At 37.3% G+C, this 18,835-nt stretch overlaps 1 protein-coding gene across 2 annotated transcripts in view; it reads left to right on the plus strand.

The window, feature by feature from the left end:
- Nucleotides 1-18,835, plus strand: part of SH3BGRL (SH3 domain binding glutamate rich protein like) — a 103,707-nt gene that overhangs the window by 50,764 nt on the left and 34,108 nt on the right. The window contains exon 1 of one of the 2 annotated variants that reach the window (XM_042974142.1): nucleotides 13,457-13,532. The exons of the other annotated variant lie outside the window; for it this stretch is intronic. Coding sequence (XP_042830076.1) covers nucleotides 13,530-13,532 — 3 coding nt within the window. The 5' untranslated portion in view covers nucleotides 13,457-13,529. Of the gene's footprint in view, nucleotides 1-13,456; nucleotides 13,533-18,835 lie in introns of those variants that run through there. 2 annotated transcript variants of the gene reach the window in all.

Here is an 18,835-nt window from a genome sequence, read left to right on the forward strand (position 1 = left end):
AATTCCAGTCTCCCAAAAACCCCCTCCTTGCTCTGTCCCGACCCCACAATGCTCCCACCAGGTGGAGTTGCAAAGACAGAGGGACAGGGGCACCCCCTCCAATGAGGAGACCAGCCAGATGCCCTCCTGTCTGTGTCCCGAAGAAACCCAGGAAATGCTCAGCTGCAGCAGTCCCAGCCCTGCGACTCATGATCAGAAACCACTCTGATGCTGCCACAGACCTTGTGTCATCCATCATGGAATTTCAGATGGGCCCATTCAGACTCCGTGAGCCCCTGGGGACCCCAAGGGCACCCACCTGTGGAGCCACAGAATCGAATTTGGCAGGCAAGCTAGACCAAGTAGCACATTCACATTCACATTCACACCAGAGGTTATTACATTCCCTCCCATAGAATTCCTACCTGTGAGACTTCTGAAGTCTCGGGGAGTGATCAGGTCCCCCTTCCACTCTTGTGAGTGGGCCTGACTAGATTGGGCCCCAGCCATAATGGTTCTGACCTCAGGTCCATGTCCTCACCTGCCAAGTTTCCTCGAGTCCAGCGGGAATGGTGGAGCGGGGGCTGGCCTGAGGCAACTGAGCGGGAGACTGCTGAAATTCAAGCAGGGCTTGCCCTCTCCCTTGCAATCCCTCATTCTGTCACCACCTCACCATTTTCCCTTTCCCAAGCCAGTGGCAACAATGGGCCAGCGCGGTTGGGTTTTCTGGTCAGGGAACCAAATATCTTGTGGAATCAGGCTGGAACGCTGGCAGAAAAACCAAGCGGCACTCAGAGATCTTGGTGGATTGGAGATTTATTTAACACCAGCAGGCTCAGAGGAGACCATTTGGGCAAAGATCTGAGCAACAAATGCAAGTGGGGAGGGTAATTTATAGTCGTCAGCTTCCATATCTTTGGGGGGGGGGGGTTGCGTGAGCAGCAAACAAAGAAGAAGAACCCAGAGGAGGGGTCTCTAAGCTAGAGACCAGAGTTTATTTTAGCCCCAATCAGCCATCTTTGGTGTACTTTATTCACTTCTCCAGCAATGCATTGTGATTTAAATAAGGTCTTCTGTGTTGAAGGGGTCTTTACCTAAAAATATTTAGTGAAAGGGCTCCTGGGTGGCTCAGTCAGTTAAGTATCTGGCTTCAGCTCGGTTTGTGATCTCGGGTTTTGTGGGTTTCATGGGTTGGAGCCCTATGTAGGGCTCTCTTCTGTCAGCGCAGAGCCTGCTTTGGATCCTCTGTCTCCTTCTGTCTCTGTCCCTCCCCTGCTCTCTCTCTCTCTCTCTCTCTCAAAAGTAAATAAACATTTAAAAAATATATTTATTGAATACCCACAATGTGTGAAGCATTCTGGTATTCTGAGGGACACAAACACAAATCAGATGTGGGAACTGCCTTTTGAGGAGATTGTAATCTAGTAGGGATAACAAAACTTGTATGTAAATGTTTGTGTGTGTGTGTGTGTATATGTGTGTATATATATATATATATATATATATATATATATATATTTGTCTTTTTTCCACACAAGGGCTATTAGGATTAGCAAGCCTGCATTGATGATGTGGCAACAGCTCTACAAAGACAAAAGCATTTATATTAACAGTGAACCGTAGGAGTAGGAAACAAAAGAGAAGCACAGTGCATTAATTTACCAATTGTTCATTACTTACTGTGAATAGCCATTATATGTTTATCATAAACAAAAGCCTCAGGCGCCTGGGTGGCTCAGTTGGTTAAGCATTTGACTTCCGATCAGGTCATGATCTCACAATTTGTGGGTTTGAGCACCACGCCAGGCTCTGTGCTGACAGCTTGGAGCCTGGAGCCTGCTTCAGATTCTGTGTCTTCCTCACTCTCTGACCCTCCCCACTCCTGCCCTGTCTCTTTCTGTCTCTCAAAAATAAATAAAACATTGAAAAAATATTTAAAAAGTGCCTTCACTTGTAAAGATAGCATTTTCTGAATTTATCATCTTGTTTTGCTGTGCTTAGTTTTTTTTTTTTTTTCCTTTGGTTGTTTGTTCAGATAGCACTTTCTGTTGTCATACCCATGGGTTGATTTCTCCTCCCTATAGAGGACTTATAGCTCAATTCATTTAAAACATAACTCATCATCTTTACTCTCTCATCCTTATTTCACCTTTTGCTTCTCAGATATACACAACACATACACATTTATATGATACACATATATATGGAAGGTCTGCCTTCATTTACAATGATGAGGGAGACAAAGGCAAACTGAGGGCAAAGCACAAGCCAGCACGCCCCCCCTCCCCAGGTGGGATATGTGTGACATTTCTCAGGCACTTCTGGCAGCCCAAGAACAAAGGAAAGGGAGAAACCAAAGGTTATCTGTTAGAGATCACAGTCATGCAGGACATGAGTCTCCATCACTTTACAAATGTCTTAGTAAATTATAAGAAAAAGGCAGTCTTATCAATAACCTAATCTTCAGAAACCTATAGACTCAGTTTCCTGGAGCCCTAACATCACCCTCCCCTCCATAGTGATGTGGGGAGTAAAAGTGAGAAAGAAATGGTAGGTAAAATTAAATTTCTTTATAACCTGTAACCCATTGACAAATACTTGAGATAGGCAGAGTAAAACATTCCTCCAGGAACTCCCTACTGTCTTAATGTTAATACTTTGCTAGAAGAAAAAAAACAACTTAGCTTGACAATAGCTAGGCCTCCAGTATCTTATGAGTCCTCTTTAGCATATGAAAGTCCTTTTGGAAACCTCCCTTTTGCCTTTACCTCCTCCAAGTCCATAGTATATAACCAGTCATTCTTCACAACCCCAGTTCAGCTCTTTCCACAGGTCCTGTCCCTGTGCTTTAATAAAATCACTTTTTTGCACCAAAGATGTCTCAAGAATTCTTTCTTATCCATTGGCTCCAAATCCGCACCACCACTCCAAAACTGCATCAACAATGTCCTGCTTTTTACCAGTGGTCCCATATTATTGTCAGCATCATCTTTTAATTAAATGAGATAATTTGTTTTAAAAGCCTAGTCCATTAATTAGGATTTATTTAGTTCCTTTACACTTGTCTACTTTGTGTTTTGGAAGTCATCTTTCACTTTGATAACTGATAATGTATATCAACTAATTAATATCTGAAATTATTTCATATATTGTTAATAATTAAGCTGATAACTACACTTATCCTGGTGAGCATTTTATAATGTATATAAATGTCAAATTACTATATTGTACACTTGAAACTAATAAAATATTATGTCAACTATACCTCAATTTAAAAAATAATTAAAAGCCACTTATACTGGGTGTTGTATGCAAGTAATGAATCACTAAATTATACTCCTGAAACTAATATTACACTGTATGTTAACTAGAATTTAAACAAAAACTTGAAACTAGAAAAAAAAATGCTGCTTACTTTGAATCTCTGCTCTACTGTTTTCTAGCTGTGTCTTCTTGGAAAAGGTTAACTGTTTTCTGACCCATTAAAATGCGATAATGCATTAAAGTGCTTAGTGTAATATTTAGCACATGGCATAAGTATTTAAAAGTATATAAGTATCATGAGGCACCTGAATGGCTAAGTCAGTTAAGCCTCTGACTCTTGATCTTGGCCAAAGTCATGATCTCAGGGTTTGTGAGAATGGGCTCTGTGCTGATGGTGTGGAGCCTGCTTGGGATTCTTTCTCTCTTCCTGTCTCTCTGACCCTCCCCCACTTGCTCTCTCTCTCTCTCAAAATAAATAAATAACTTTAAAAATACATAGCTATCATAAATATTTTACTTAAGTGTGGAAATTGAATTTAGTGTCTTAAATTTCAAAATCTTCAAACAGAAATAGTATTTTGTCCTATTATGCTCGCCAAAGAGCTAAGCAGTGAAACAGGAATTCATCTACAGGATTGGGAGGAAGGGTGGATTTCATTACCAATATATGAGCATAGACTGAAGAAAATAGAAAAAAAAAAGTTAATTAAAAAAATCTTTTAATTAAGTACAACATAGCAATGAATCTCTTTATTTTTCACCATTTTACTTGTTTTTATGCCAAGAAGTATGGAATTCCACACATTTTGGAAGGCTGGGAATATTTTTATATTATTCCCTGTTGCCCTACAAAACTAGTCACTTAAATGTTTGTGTCTCAAGCTGTTAAAAAGTGCAGGATTCTATGATGAAGAATCATTGACATATATCATGCAGATCTTTTAAAAGGTCCATCAATGTTTTTTAATGTGTATTTATTTATTTAGAGAGAGAGATAACATGAATGGGAGAGGGCCAGAGGGAGAGAGAGAGAGAGAGAGAGAGAGAGAGAGAGAATCCCAACCAGGCTCTGCATTAACAGCTCAGAGCCAGATGTGGGGCTCAAACTCACGAAACTGTGAGATCATGACCTGAACTGAAACCAAGAGTCAGATGCTCAACCAACTGAGCCACCCAGCTGTCCCAGAAATGAAGTACTTTTAAAAATCATAAGGTAAAATGAATATTTTAATTTTTGCAATTTTATTCCCTATACCATATGCTTACTTGTAATATAGATTAAAATTAAAACAAACTATAAAAGCAATTCTGTTCATATAACATTTTAGTAGTAACATTGGCATTACAGTCCTTTTTTCATAGACTTTACTTTCATAAGAATTCTGTAGTGATAACTGCCAGGTTTTTTTTGTCTTTTAAACTTGACTATTGTTAGATTTATTTCAACAAATAATTTCCTAAATCAGGATGAAAATAAGGCAAAAGCATGTTTACAGAGAGAATAAATGCTTTGCAGCTTGTCTAGACTTCAAAATGAGGTCATGATTTACTTTTTGTCTTTTGGCACACATATGGATATTTGGGTTTTGAATTAGAGAAGTTAAAGATGTAACATTGGTCACAAGAATTGATTTTACACATAAGCAATCTAACTTATGAGGGACTGCTGATGAATGTGTTATCCCTAGGGGAAGAAGAGTTTAGTCTGGCTTGATGAATTCTTGAATAATCCATGATTTCTGTTTTTAATAGAATTTCTATACAACTTAACTCCCACAATTTTCTTTTCAACCATGTGAAATGACAGGATTTCATCAGGCAAAAGTATGTTTGATGTTCAGATTAGCTTCCTCTTCAGAAACCTAGAAGAGTTGAGAACCTTATAAAGCCAAATAAGTTGTAAATAGTAGATGTGGGCAGACAGTTCTCCATTAGTTTCTTGCATTTGTGCACATCTTGTGAGCAAAGGCACTGACTACCATTGTTCTGTATTATCTTTTCAAGGATGCAACCTGCCTTGAAAGATGACAGTGTCTCTCCCTAAACCAAAGGGAAGATTTGTGTATGGCTCTGTATAAAATACCTGGGTTCCCTAACATGGCTTCCTGTGTCACCATAAAGAAATTAAGGAACAGGGAAAAGGTAAAAGAAAATGCTGATACTTTGGATACTACTCTTGTTGTGATGGAGAAGTCTCATGTTTTCTGCCACCATTCTTAAAACTATGGCAGGCTTATCTGTTAGTGTGCACGTAGGATAAAAATATCAGATCTTTCACAATTCTTGACAGTAGTTTTTATTGTTGTTCATGCTGTTCTTGACAGTCATAATCCAAATAACAATGGTAGCAATTAAATTGCACAGAAACTCACTAATAAACCCACAGAACTGCATGGCCCAAGCCGATTTTGTTTAGCAACCTTAGTTTACTATTTGTTAACTTCTTGGACCATTTGATCCTGGTCTTATTTAACTAATTAGGTAACATATAACCATTATTCTCAGCTGGTCAGTTTGGAATAGGTTTATTGCCTCGAGTCTGGGAATACATTCATAGTTTTCTCCGGAATGTTCATCCGGGGCACACTGGTCAGCTAAGACTTCAGTCTAGTTATTTTTTCCTATGGCAAATGAATTTGTTTCAGCCAAGATACAGAATTCTCTACGTTGCCATACTCTCTTAAAAAGAAAGTGTTTAAGGGCACCTGGATGGCTCAGTCAGTTAAGCCTCTGACTTCAGATCAGGTCATGATCTCCAAGTTTGTGAGTTCAAGCCCCACGTCAGACTCTGTGCTAACATCTTGGAACCTTGAGCCCACTGCAGATTCTGTGTCTCCTTTTCTCTCTGCTCCTCCCCTGCTCTCTCTCTCTCTCTCAAAAATAAACATTAATTTTTTTAAAAGGAAAATGTTTAATTTCCTAATGAAATATTATCACTTCACCAACTAAAGGGGAAAAAAAAACACACCACCGCTAATGTAGTCTGAAAGGGTTTTATTTACTCTTTTGTTTTTGTGTTTGCTTTCTGAAGTCATAGGCTGCCCTTTAGGTGTAAAGATTATTCTAGGGATTCATCATCAGCTGGATATGGTTAGCAGTTGTTTTCTTTCTTTTTCAAGTTTTTATTTAAATTCTAGTTAGTTAACATATATAGCAAAATTGGTCCCAGTTGTAGAATTTAGTGATTCATCACTTACATATAACATTCAATGCTCATCACAACAGTACACTCCTTAATACCCATCACCCTTTAGCCCATTCCCCCACCCATCCCCTCCACATCAACCCTCTGTTCTCTATAGTTAAGAGTCTCTTATGGTTTGCTTCACTCTCTCTTTTCCCCCCTTCCCCTATGTTCATCTGTTTTGTTTCTTAAATGACACATGTGAGTGAAATCATATGGTATTTGTCTTTCTCTGACTGATTTATTTCATTTAGCATTATACTCTCTACCCTATCCATATTAATGCAAATTTCAGGATTTCATTCTTTTTTAAGGCTGGATAATATTACTATAAACACACACACACACACACACACACACACACACACACCCCACATCTTTATCCATTCATCAGTCAATGGATATTTGGGTTCTTTTTGTAATTTGCCTGTTTTTGATGCTGCTGCTATAAACGTTGGGGTACATATACCCCTTCAAATCAATGTTTTTGTATCCTTTTGTATCCTTTGTGTAAATGCCTAGTAGTGCAATTGCTGGGCTGTAGGGTAGTTCTATCTTCAACTTTCTGAGGAACCACCATCCTGTTTTCCAGAGTGGCTACATCAGTTTGCATTCCCACCAACAGTGCAACAGTGTTCCCCTTTCTCCACATCCTTGCCAACATCTGTTGTTACCTGTGTTATTGATGTTAGCCATTCGGAAAAGTGTGATGTAGCATCTCATGGTTTTGATTCCTATTCCCTGATGATGAGTGATGTTGAGCATCTTTTCAAGTGTCTGTTAGCAATCTATGTCTTTGGAAAAATGTCTACTCTTGTCCTCTGCCCATTTCTTATCTGGATTACTTATATTTTTTGGGTGTGCATAACTTTTTTTGATAACTTCTTTATAGAATGTGGATACTAATCCTTTATCTAATATGTCATTTGCAAATATCTTCTCCCATTCCAGAGGTGGCCTTTTGTTTTGTTGATTGTTTCCTGTGCTGTGCTGAAGCTGTTCATCTTGTCAGTTTCCCAATAGTTCATTTTTGCATTTGTTTCCCTTGCCTCAAGAGACATGTTAGTAAGAACTTGCTACAGCAGAGGTCAAAGAGGTTGCTGCCTGTGTTCTCCTCTAGCATTTTGGTGGTTTCCTGTCTCACATTTTTTTTGGCATCCATTAGCATGGTAGATGATTCTCCATCCCTTGACTTTCAATCTGGAGGTGTCTTTAGGTCCAAAATGAGTCTCTTATAAGCAGCATATATATATGAGTCTTGTTTTTTTTTAATCCATGCTGATATCCTATGTATTTGGGGCATTTATTCCATTTACGTCGATAATTATTAATGGATAAGAATTAAGTGCCATTGTATTACCTGTAAATTCGCTGTTCCTGGAGATTTTTCTCTGTTTCTTTCTAGTCTTTGTTGCTTTTGGTTTTTTTTTTTCCCACTCAAAGAGTCCGCTTTAATATTTCTTGCAGGACTGGTTTAGTGGTCACCAACTCCCTGGGAAATTCGTTATCTGTCCTTCTTTTCTGAATGACAACCTTGCTGGATAAAGTATTCTTGGCTGCATATTTTCCCATTCAGCATATTGAATATATAATGCCACTCCCTTCTGGCCTGCCAGGTTTCTGTGTTGAGATCTCCTACTAAACTTATTTGTCTTCCTTGTAGGTTGAGTATTTCTTTTCTCTTACTGGAAATCCCTTTCAGGATTTTTTTCCTAAGATTTTTTTAATGTTTATTTATTTTTGAGAGAGAGAAAGCATGTGCATGTGAGCGAGGTGGAGCAGAGAGAAAGGGGGACAGAGGATCCAAAGCAGGCTTCTTGCTGACAGCAGAGAGCCCAATGTGGGGCTCGAACCCATGAACAGTGAGATCATGACCTGAGCTGAAGTCAGACACTCAACCAACTAAGCCACTCAGGTGCCCCCAGGATTCTTTACTTATCTCTGTATTTGGTTAGCAGTTATTTTCCCAGGAAGATCCAGAGAGGGTGACCAAGGACATACTTTTTACATGTATGGAAGGTAATTGGACAAAGAATTGCCTACCAACTGAGCTTGGAGAACTTAAATAAATAGTCATATAAGCAACTTTTAGATTTTTAAACAACATTTAATAATATACATTTCTTTGTAAAGATAGTTGAAAATTCCTTTAAAAAGGCAAAAAAATATATTGAAATAATCATATGTTTGTGTAACACTACTTAAAATCCTTGACCTTGGGGCACCTGGGTGACTCAGTTGATTTAGCATCTGACTCCTGATTTCAGCTCAGGTCGTGATCCCAGAGTCATGGGATTGAGTCAGCAGGCTCAGCATGGAGCCTGCTTAAGCTTCTCTCTCTCTCTCTCTCTCTCTCTCTCTCTCTCTCTCTCTCTCTCCTGGGGTGCCTGGATGGTTCAGTTGGTTAAGCCTCTGACTTTGGCTCCGGTCATGATCTCACGGTTTGAGCCTTACATCAGGCTCTATGCTGACAGCTCAGAGCATGGAGCCTGCTTTGGATTCCGTGTCTCCCTCTCTCTCTGCCCCTCCCATGCTCACACTGTCTCTCTCTCTCTCTCAAAAATAAACATTAAAAAGAATTTTTTAATTGTCTCTCTCCCTCTGCTGCTCCACCTCACTTGAGTGCTCTATCTCTCTCTCTCTCAAATAAAATAAAATAAAATAAAATAAAATAAAATAAAATATTCTTTACCTTGATTAGACTGTAACTGAGGGTGGCTGTATTTTTTTTCAGTGTGTAAAAAAAATAAAGTCAGGCCTATTTGTCTGATTATATTACATTAATAAACCATGCTGTTTAATTATACAAAATTTTCATTGTTTTGACAGCTGACTCTGTGATTTAAAAGTATGATAGAATTATTTGTGAAAGCCACTCAGATATTGTGTGTGTACAAAGATTTGCTATCTCCTATTATCATGCATTTAATAGAATGGTAATTTTTAAGGGTAAATAGATTGAATTTGAGTAAGTTATATGGGGCATTTTGTACCATTTCCGTGAGTTTGAACAACATGCAAAAATATTGTGTTTTTTTCCCACATTTGATGGTGGACAATGGAGATATTCTCTTATTTGAATGTCATTAGCAATAGACCAAACCTTCCTAAATCATTCTATTTTGTTCCTTTTCTTTCTGTTGTCACCACAATACTACTCTCTAGTTTGAAAAAGCCATTGCCTTAAAATATTCTTACTGTACTGAGACAGAATTTGGTCACAGCAAAGAGATGTTTTACCTGATTGAAAATGCAGTAGTACATATGCAAAAGCAGTTACCTTTACCTTTGGAAAGGTACAGGGAAGTGGAGAAATCATTTTCTTTCAACCTAGAGTTATTAGGAATTGCATTCATGAGAATTTGCATGTGTCTTTTTATTTGGGAGTATTATTGGTCTTCTTCATAGAATGATTTTGGGGGACTTACAGAGATTAACTCAATGACTTCCTTACTCATTGTTTCACATTTTTTTTGGTCTTCTTCCTTTTTAAAAAAATTTTAAAGATTTATTTATTATTGAGAGACAGAGAGACACAGAGCGTGAGCAGGGGAGGGGTAGAGAGAAGGAAGACACAGAATCTGAAGTAGGCTCCAGGCTCTAAGCTGTCAGCACAGAGCCTGATGTGGGGCTCGAGATCACGAACTGTGAGATCATGACTTGAACCAAAGTCAGTCGCCTAACCAACTGAGCCACCCAGGCGCCCCATGGCCTTCCCTTTTTAAAGGAATTAAATGTTGGTGGACTTTTATAGTGAACACTAGCTAAGTGTCATGGGTATATGGTTTGTGGTTCAAATTGACTTAACTTTGGAATTTTTTCTACTGCTTCAGATTTATCTGTCGTTTGGGAGTGGTAATTATTTCACATTTGGAGCAGTTTAATAGATACCAGATAAAGTAACCAATATAAGAAAAAGAGCAGTTTTATAATTTGGCAGGAATTTTTTTCTAAGTAAGCTCTCTGCCCAACATGGGGCTTGAACTCATGACCCCAATATCAAGAGTCACATGCTCTACCCACTGCATCAGCCATGCATCCCTGGCAGGATGTTTTGAATGAAAATTTACTCTAAGACTCAAGAAATGTATTGTTTGGCAATATATAACCATCAGACAATTTTCTATTAGACTCTCTTACATTAGAAGCACATTTTTATGGATATTATCAGATAAAATTTCTTACTTTGACACTTTTTCTAAACACAACACTTCTGGAATTTTACTGTGATGCAGTGAACAGTTTCATCTTTTTAAGGTTTTTTTTTAGGAAGAATTTTAAAGTCTGAGTGGCCCCTCAAACATTTGCTGGGTGTGTGTGCTTAACAGCCCATCTTGCTTCTCAGCGCCCCAGCAAATGAGTGAGGGAAGTCATTAGATGTTTTGAATGTTGAGGTGTCATCCCAGCACTTTACAAAGCATTTGTCTGGTAGTGACTACCTAGTGACTACACTATTTGCTTTAAACACCTATTTATCATCCTCATGTGCAATTTCTATTGATATTGATAGCTGCTTATCAAAAAGTTACATTGAATGGTGCAAATACAATATTCTTAAGTTTGATTCTAGAGCCTGGCTCTTCATCTGCATTCCCTTACTATACAGCTCTGGAAGGACTGTATTCTAATAGGATTGATGTACTATGGTGTAATTCATTGTTTTTAATAACTTGAGAACAAGGGTTCTTTACGAATATTTAAAATAGGTAGCTACCATTCCCTGAGAGTTTACATTTATTTATTTATTTATTTATTTATTTATTTATTTATTTTCTCACTTGTAACACATTTATAGAACACCTGCTATAGGTAAGATATGATAATGGGTACTGGATCATGATGAGCAAGATAGACAAGGTTCCATCCATGAAAGAGCTTATAGTTTACAATCCAGCCTATTTTATTGTAGGCAGTATGAGAGGTACATTGCTTCTCTCATCTATATTTGTTTCTATAATCATTGTTGGAAGTGAATGCTATTACTCTCACCTCATAAATGAGGAATTTGAGACTCAGAAAATGTAATTAATTTACTTAGTCACACAGATAAGAAATGTAGGATACAAATTCAAACCCAAGTCAGTCAGGTTTTGTATTAATTTTCTATGCTATGTAACAAAGTACTATCATTTTAGTAGCTAAAAACAGTACACATTTACTATATCACAGTGTCAGTGCATTGAGTAATCTGGCATAATTTAGCTGGGTTCTCTACAAGGCCTAAATCAAAGTGTCAACCAGGACTGGTTTGTCATCTAGAGGCTCCACTGTGGAAGAATCCACTTTCAAGCTCATGGTTGATGGCAGAATTAATTTCCTTGAGGCTGGAGTACTCATGACAGCTTGCTTTTTCATATGTAATGAAGGAGAGAGAAACTCTAGTGTGGGTTAGCAAGAAAGGTCAAGCCTTACAATATCATCACTAGAGTTACATTCCATCACGTTTGCCATATTCTGTTAATTGGAAGCAAGAAACAGTTCATTTCCATACTCCGGGGGAAGGGATTATACAAGGGAGTGAATCCTAGGAGGTAAGGATAATGGAGCCCCATGACAGTGTGTTTGCCACAAGTTCCATAATCTATTGTCTTTGCATTATACTATTCTGCCTTTATTAAGAGCTCTATATACATAAATTGATTTTTGAAATATTTTTTAACGTGTGTGAAGCATTATAGCACCACTAAAAAAGTTTGGCAAGGGAATCCCCATAATCTCATGATCCTAACACCACTCAATTAGTCTCCTGAGCAAGTTGTAAAGAGATAGCACTCCTACTATCTGTATGAGAGGTAATAATAATTGTGTTTGAATTCCTATCTGATTTTAAAAAAAAAACACAGTTTTCCTTTTCACAAGTTGGATTCATAGCAAATACATGATTCTCTAGACTTCTTTTTTCACTGTTTATATCATAAATGTTTTTCCTTGTTGCTACATAATCATACAGTGGTCAGTTTCAATTGTACTCAGCAATCTTTTGAATGATCACATCATTGTTTACTTAACCAAGTCCAAATAGTTTGATGCAGGCAATTGTTAATCTTCCACTGCTAAAAAAATAAATAAATGACAACAACAATAAAAACACACCAAAACATTGCATAAACTCTTTAGGCACAAGTTCTATCCTCTTTTGCATTATTTACTTAAACTAGGAATTCAGAAGTGATATTACTGGATCAAGACACATGAATGTTTCCATGGCTCTTGATGCACACTCTCAAAATGCTTCTAATTTTATTTGACTTAATTGAATTAACCAGCCTTCAAAATTGTAAAGGCATGTGATAGTTCTAATTGAAATTCTATGGTCACTGGACAGACAGTATCTTAACTGTTGCTATTACTGCTGTAGTGGTTTTGGTAGGGCAAAGGGGAAATTATCTTTTCTTTATGGCCATGGACCAGATCTCAAGATGTTCTATCCTGGAGTTCAAGTGAGGAAAAGGATTTCCTCAGGACTTATCCTTAGTACCAAAGGATGTCACTTACATGGATATTTTTCTTGGTCATAGTGCAATACAGTGCCTTCCCCTACAATGGGGCAGAAGCTATTCACATGAGATACTTCAGAAATCTACATTAGCTTCTGTACAGGGACAGATTTAATTAATTTATTTCTTCAGATGCAGTACCCTGTTGTTGAATGTGTCCATGTTGGCAGCACATTTCATGGTAGCTTTTCTTATAGTTGAAAAGGAAAAGAATAAAAAGATGGAGCTAATGTAGTACCCAGTATATTGGCTCATATTTGTCATCTGCTACAGTAATAAGAACAGATTATTTAATTTTTTATGATTCAAGTACTGATAGTTTGGAGTTGGTAGTTACAGCCTTTTTTTTTTTTTTTTTAAGTATCTGTTGTGAGCTGGAGAATTTAGCTACCATATTTGGTTTTCATATGCCTGCCCTGTGACCTTACATTAGCCTGTTGGAGGATTTCTGTGTTTTTGCTTATCCTTATATGGGAAGGCTGCCTGGAGAATCTGTCTGACCAGAATTAGAAGCCCTGTAGCATTTGCAGGAAGTGTGGCGTTAGGAAGAAGCCGTCATTTGTGTAATTAAGTTTCCTTATGGCCAGAATTTGTTGCATAAAGAGATGGTGAGTTAGAGAACATTTTTGCTAACTATAAAATACCTCTTCATATGCCAAATTTCCTTTATTCTAATAAAATTCCCCTAAAGAAGATTGAAATATCTTTGTACTGAACTTGATAATGATAAGTGGTTGAAGCAGGGAAGTGGAGGCTGGAATAGATTGATAGTTTATTGTTATAGTTTATTGTTAAATTCTTAGTGCAAACTTAGTCTGAATTATTTTGGAACATAAGATCCACATATGTTAAACTCACACTTGTCACAAATATTTAGCTTTGATATTTGATTATAACAATGTGATTTGTGTCAAGGAAAGTTTTTGCTTTAATGGCATTCCCAAAGCAGACAGAACAGTCTAAAATACCTGTTACCCTATTTCCCCCTTAGCACTAATTTCCTGTAGCTACCTATGGCCACAAGTCACTGACACTTTTGTGGAAGCACTTCGGAATGTTCTTAACTTCACACTTTATTTGTTCAAATATGTGACAGTTTTAAATGGAGAACTTTTTATATATATAAAGGCACTGGGTTCATATGAATAACAGCTTCTTCACTGTAACTTTTTCTTATCAAGTCTTAAAGTTCCATAACGGCTTTACTACTTGTGCCATGTTTGTTTCATTATCACAGAACTTCAGAGTGGGAAAGGATTAAAGGGATTATCTAGAAAAATCTACCCTGTGTATAAAACCTTTGAAACAATCAATGGTGTTATTGCTCTTACTTTAGGCCAAGCTTTGGAAGTAAGAATGATACAAAATATATGAAACATCTCTTCACTCAAAGAGCCATCATTAAGTTGACAGTATAATTAGTATGAGATAACAAGTGTGGTAGTGCATTATTTTGTTATTCATCATGCTTAGTATTTAAGTGGTGCTTTTCACTCATACAAATCTTGGGCAAGTGTGTACTTTGAAGAAAGTTTCTAATCCATTTGAGCATTAGTTCCTTCATCTGTGAATATGGAATGAAAATAATAGCAGCTGCCTCATAACACTTGTGGAAACAAAATAAGATAAGCATGTGAAAAAAAGATAAGGATATAAAGGGCTTAGTATAATGCCTGGCCCATAAAAAACCTTAATAAGTAATAATTATTATATTAAACTTTGCAGTTAGATTACACTTGGTGCAATGCAGACAGGAACCTAGTTCATATAAAATTCTGCAGCCCTTTGTTAGCAAACCCTAAAGTGAAGTCTGTCCTTTTGTTTTCCCTTATTACCCCAGCCCTAATACACCCACTTCCATCCAGCAGATAGAGGCCAGACTTTGATTAAGGGCTGGCTAGTTTCCATTGCTTAAATTATCTGCTAGTATGGAATTTATAATCCTATGATTATAATTTATAAATTTCTTGAGACCATAAATAATATCTATTTTATTTTATTTTTACTTGTATCAGGGTAAGAACAATGGCCTTGAGGCCCAGTATGTACTTAGAAACTACATTATTTTTTGATAATTTTTTTATTTGAGTATGGTTGACACATAATGTTATAGTATTTTCAGGTGTACAACATAGTGATTCAACTTCTCTGTACATTATCCTATGCTCACCAGAAGTGTAGCTACCATTCTTGATTGAATGGTAGCCCCTAACATTACCTAGGCAGGGATCCAGCACTAATCTTTTTCAAGCAGCAAAGGATCCTAATGTTGGATTTGGGTATTCTAGTTACTTTTTGTTCATAATGATGTGGAGATTGATTAAATTGTGTGCATACTCATTTGGATGATAATGGAAGCAAAATTATAGTCCAGTAAGTAGAATTTAGCATTAAATTATATAGTAAGAACACATCAAAAAGTGTTGTTGCTCTTTGTAAGAGATTGTTAACCTTGTATAATTTTTTTTAATCTATTTAAGATGTCATGAAGATGAACATGGAATTTTAGTTTACTAGTTTAAGCTTTGGAGTTAGAGATATCTAAGTTTGCATGCCAGCCCTGCCGGGCACTAGCTTTGTGAGTTTGAGTAAATTTACTTCTTTTTTGGGGGGGGGTGCAGCAATGCTTTATTAAACATACAAAACAGACAGAAAAAGATCAGTTTCAAAGGTGGGTGTTGGTTACCCAGGGCCAAGACATCTCTCATAGTGATTTTTTTCTTTTTTTCAAAAATGTTTATTTATTTTGAGAGACAGAGAAAGAGAGAGAGAGAGCAGAGGAGACGAGAGGCAGAGAGAGGAAGAAAGAAAAGCCCAAGCAGGCTCTGTGCTGTCAGTGCAGAGTCGGACGTGGGGCTTGATCTCACAAAGTGTGAGATCATGACCTGAGTTGAAATAAAGAGTCAGATGCTTTATTGACTGGACCCACCAGGCACCCCTCTTTGTGAATTTCCTTATGCATATCCCTTTCATGCCATAGTGGAAGGAACACTGTCCTCTCCCTAAGGAAGACAGATGTAACAGTGGGGGTGACCAGGTATCATGTAACGTACGTGCTTTAAGAAAAGACAAAAGAATACTCAATGAACATGAAACAAGAAAGATATCCACACAAGGTGGTCATTCAAGCACAGGCTATTTGGGCTCTTTATCTCATAAGTGTTCCAGCCCCAAGGCCCATTCTAATGTGGCTGAGTAAAGGTAAAAAGACTGTGCATGTGAGATAGTCATTTGGATTAAAAAAAAAAAGGGTACAATTGGAGATGTAAAGTTAGACTGGAAACCCTATGAAAAATATTCTCTTAAATAAGCTTTTAGTAATGTGAAAATATACATTCTCTGAGAAAAGATAAAATTTTCACTGCTGTGATGTTACAATTCCAGGGAGAGAATGAAGTCATTTTTATTGTTTGTAACAATAATTGGAATATCAAACATTTCTAGCTGTTGTCTGTCAAATCTGCACTCATTTTCTTCTTAATGTGTGTTTCTAAAATAGTACTGTCAGTATCTCTTTTTGAATGCAAAATAATGTCATAGTCTGAAGGTGAATATAAGGTCATTTTATTTTTTTAAGTTTATTTATTTATTTTGAGAGAAAGAGACAGAGACCAAAGGAGAGGGGCAGAGAGAATAGCAAGCAGGCTTCATAGTGTAAGCACAGAGCCCAATGGATACAGGGTTGGAACTCATGAACCGTGAGATCGTCACCTGGGCCAAAACCAAGAATCGGACACTTAACTGACTAAGCCACCCAGGCACTCCTCTTGGGGACTGATTTATAGAAACACCTCAAGTTCTTTTATTTTTTAGTTTACCTCTTCAAGTTCCCATTAGCCCAATCCCCACTGCTGTCCCACTTCTTTTTTATTCTGTACCTTTCTATAAAATTCAGAAGTGAATTTGTAATCTGTGAATTTGTAATCCACGCTGGTGAGAGTTTACATGCTACATGGATAAGTTCAGATTTGCCTGAGTCTTTTTTTGAAGCTACTATTTATTTACAACAATTTCACCACGTGGAGTACTGGGTGTTTATAATAATTATTTCTTTTTTTCCCCCATTTATTTATTTATTTATTTATTTATTTATTTTTAATTTTTTAAATTTATTTTTTTATTTTTTAAAATTTACATCAAAATTAGTTAGCATATAGTGAAGCAATGATTTCAGGAGTAGATTCCCTAATGCCTCTTACCCATTTAGCCCATCCCCCCGCCCACAACCCCTTCAGCAACACTCAGTTTGTTCTCCATATTTATGAGTCTCTTCTGTTTTGTCCCCCTCCCTGTTTTTATATTATTTTTGTTTAACTTCCCTTATGTTAATCTGTTTTGTCTCTTAAAGTCATCATATGAGTGAAGTCATATGATTTTTGTCTTTCTCTGACTGACAAATTTCACTTAGCATAATACCCTCCAGTTCCATCCACATAGTTGCAAATGGCAAGATTTCATTCTTTTTGATTGCCAAGTAATACTCCATTGTATATATATACCACATCTTCTTTATCCATTCATCCATTGATGGATATTTGGGCTCTTTCCATACTTTGGCTATTGTTGATAGTGCTGCTATAAACATGGGGGTGCATGTGTTCCTTCGAAACAGCACACCTGTATCCCGTGGATAAATGCCTAGTAGTGCAATTGTTGGGTCATAGGGTAGTTCTATTTTTAGTTTTTTGAGTAACCTCCATACTGTTTTCCAGAGTGGCTGCACCAGCTTGCATTGCCACCAACAATGCAAAAGAGATCCTCTTTCTCTGCATCTTCACCGACATCAGTTTTTGTCTGAGTTGTTAATGTTAGCCATTCTGACAGGTGTAAGGTGGTATCTCATTGTAGTTTTGATTTGTATTTCCCTGATGATGAGTGATGTGGAGCATTTTTTCATGTGTTGGCTGGCCATCTGGATGTCTTCTTTGGAGAAGTGTCTATTCATGTATTTTGCCCATTTCTTCATTGGATTCTTTGTTTTTTGGGTGTTGAGTTTGATAAGTTTTTTGTAGATTTTGGATACTAACCCTTTATCTGATATGTCATTTGCAAATATCTTCTCCCATTCTGTCAGTTGCCTTTTAATTTTGCTGATTGTTTCCTTCGCTCTGCAGAAGCTTTTTATTTTGATGAGATCCCAGTAGTTCATTTTTGCTTTTGTTTCCCTTGCCTCCAGAGACGTGTTGAGTAAGAAGTTACTGAAGCTGAGGCCAAAGAGGTTGTTGCCTGCTTTCTCCTCGAGGATTTTGATGGCTTCCTGTATTACATTGAGGTCTTCCATCCATTTTGAGTTTATTTTTGTGTATGGTGTAAGAAAGTGGTCCAGGTTCATTCTTCTGCATGTCGCTGTCCAGTTTTCCCAGCACCACTTGCTGAAGAGACTGTCTTTATTCCATTGGATATTCTTTCCTGCTTTGTCAAAGATTAGTTGCAATACGTGTGTGGGTCCATTTCTGGGTTCTCTACTCTGTTCCATTCATCAGAGTGTCTGTTCTTGTGCCAGTACCATACTGTCTTGAGGATTACGGATTTGTAGTATAGCTTGAAGTCTGAGATTGTGATGCCTCCTGCTTTGGTTTTCTTTTTTAAGATTGCTTTGGCTATTCGGGGTCTTTGTGGTTCCATACAAATTTTAGGATTATTTGTTCTAGCTCTGTGAAGAATGCTGGTGTTACTTTGATAGGGATTGCATTCAATATGTAGATTGCTTTGGGGAATATCAACATTTTCACAATATTTGTTCTTCCTATCCAGGAGCATGGAATCTTTTTCCTTTTCTTAGTGTCTTCTTCAATTTCTTTCATAAGCCTTCTATAGTTTTCAGCATATAGACTTTTCACCACTTGGGTTAGATTTATTCCTAGGTATTTTATGGTTTTTGGTGCAACTGTAAATGGGATTGATTCCTTGA

The sequence above is a fragment of the Panthera tigris genome, chromosome X (genome assembly GCF_018350195.1).
Source record: "Panthera tigris isolate Pti1 chromosome X, P.tigris_Pti1_mat1.1, whole genome shotgun sequence".
Taxonomy (NCBI): domain Eukaryota; kingdom Metazoa; phylum Chordata; class Mammalia; order Carnivora; family Felidae; genus Panthera; species Panthera tigris.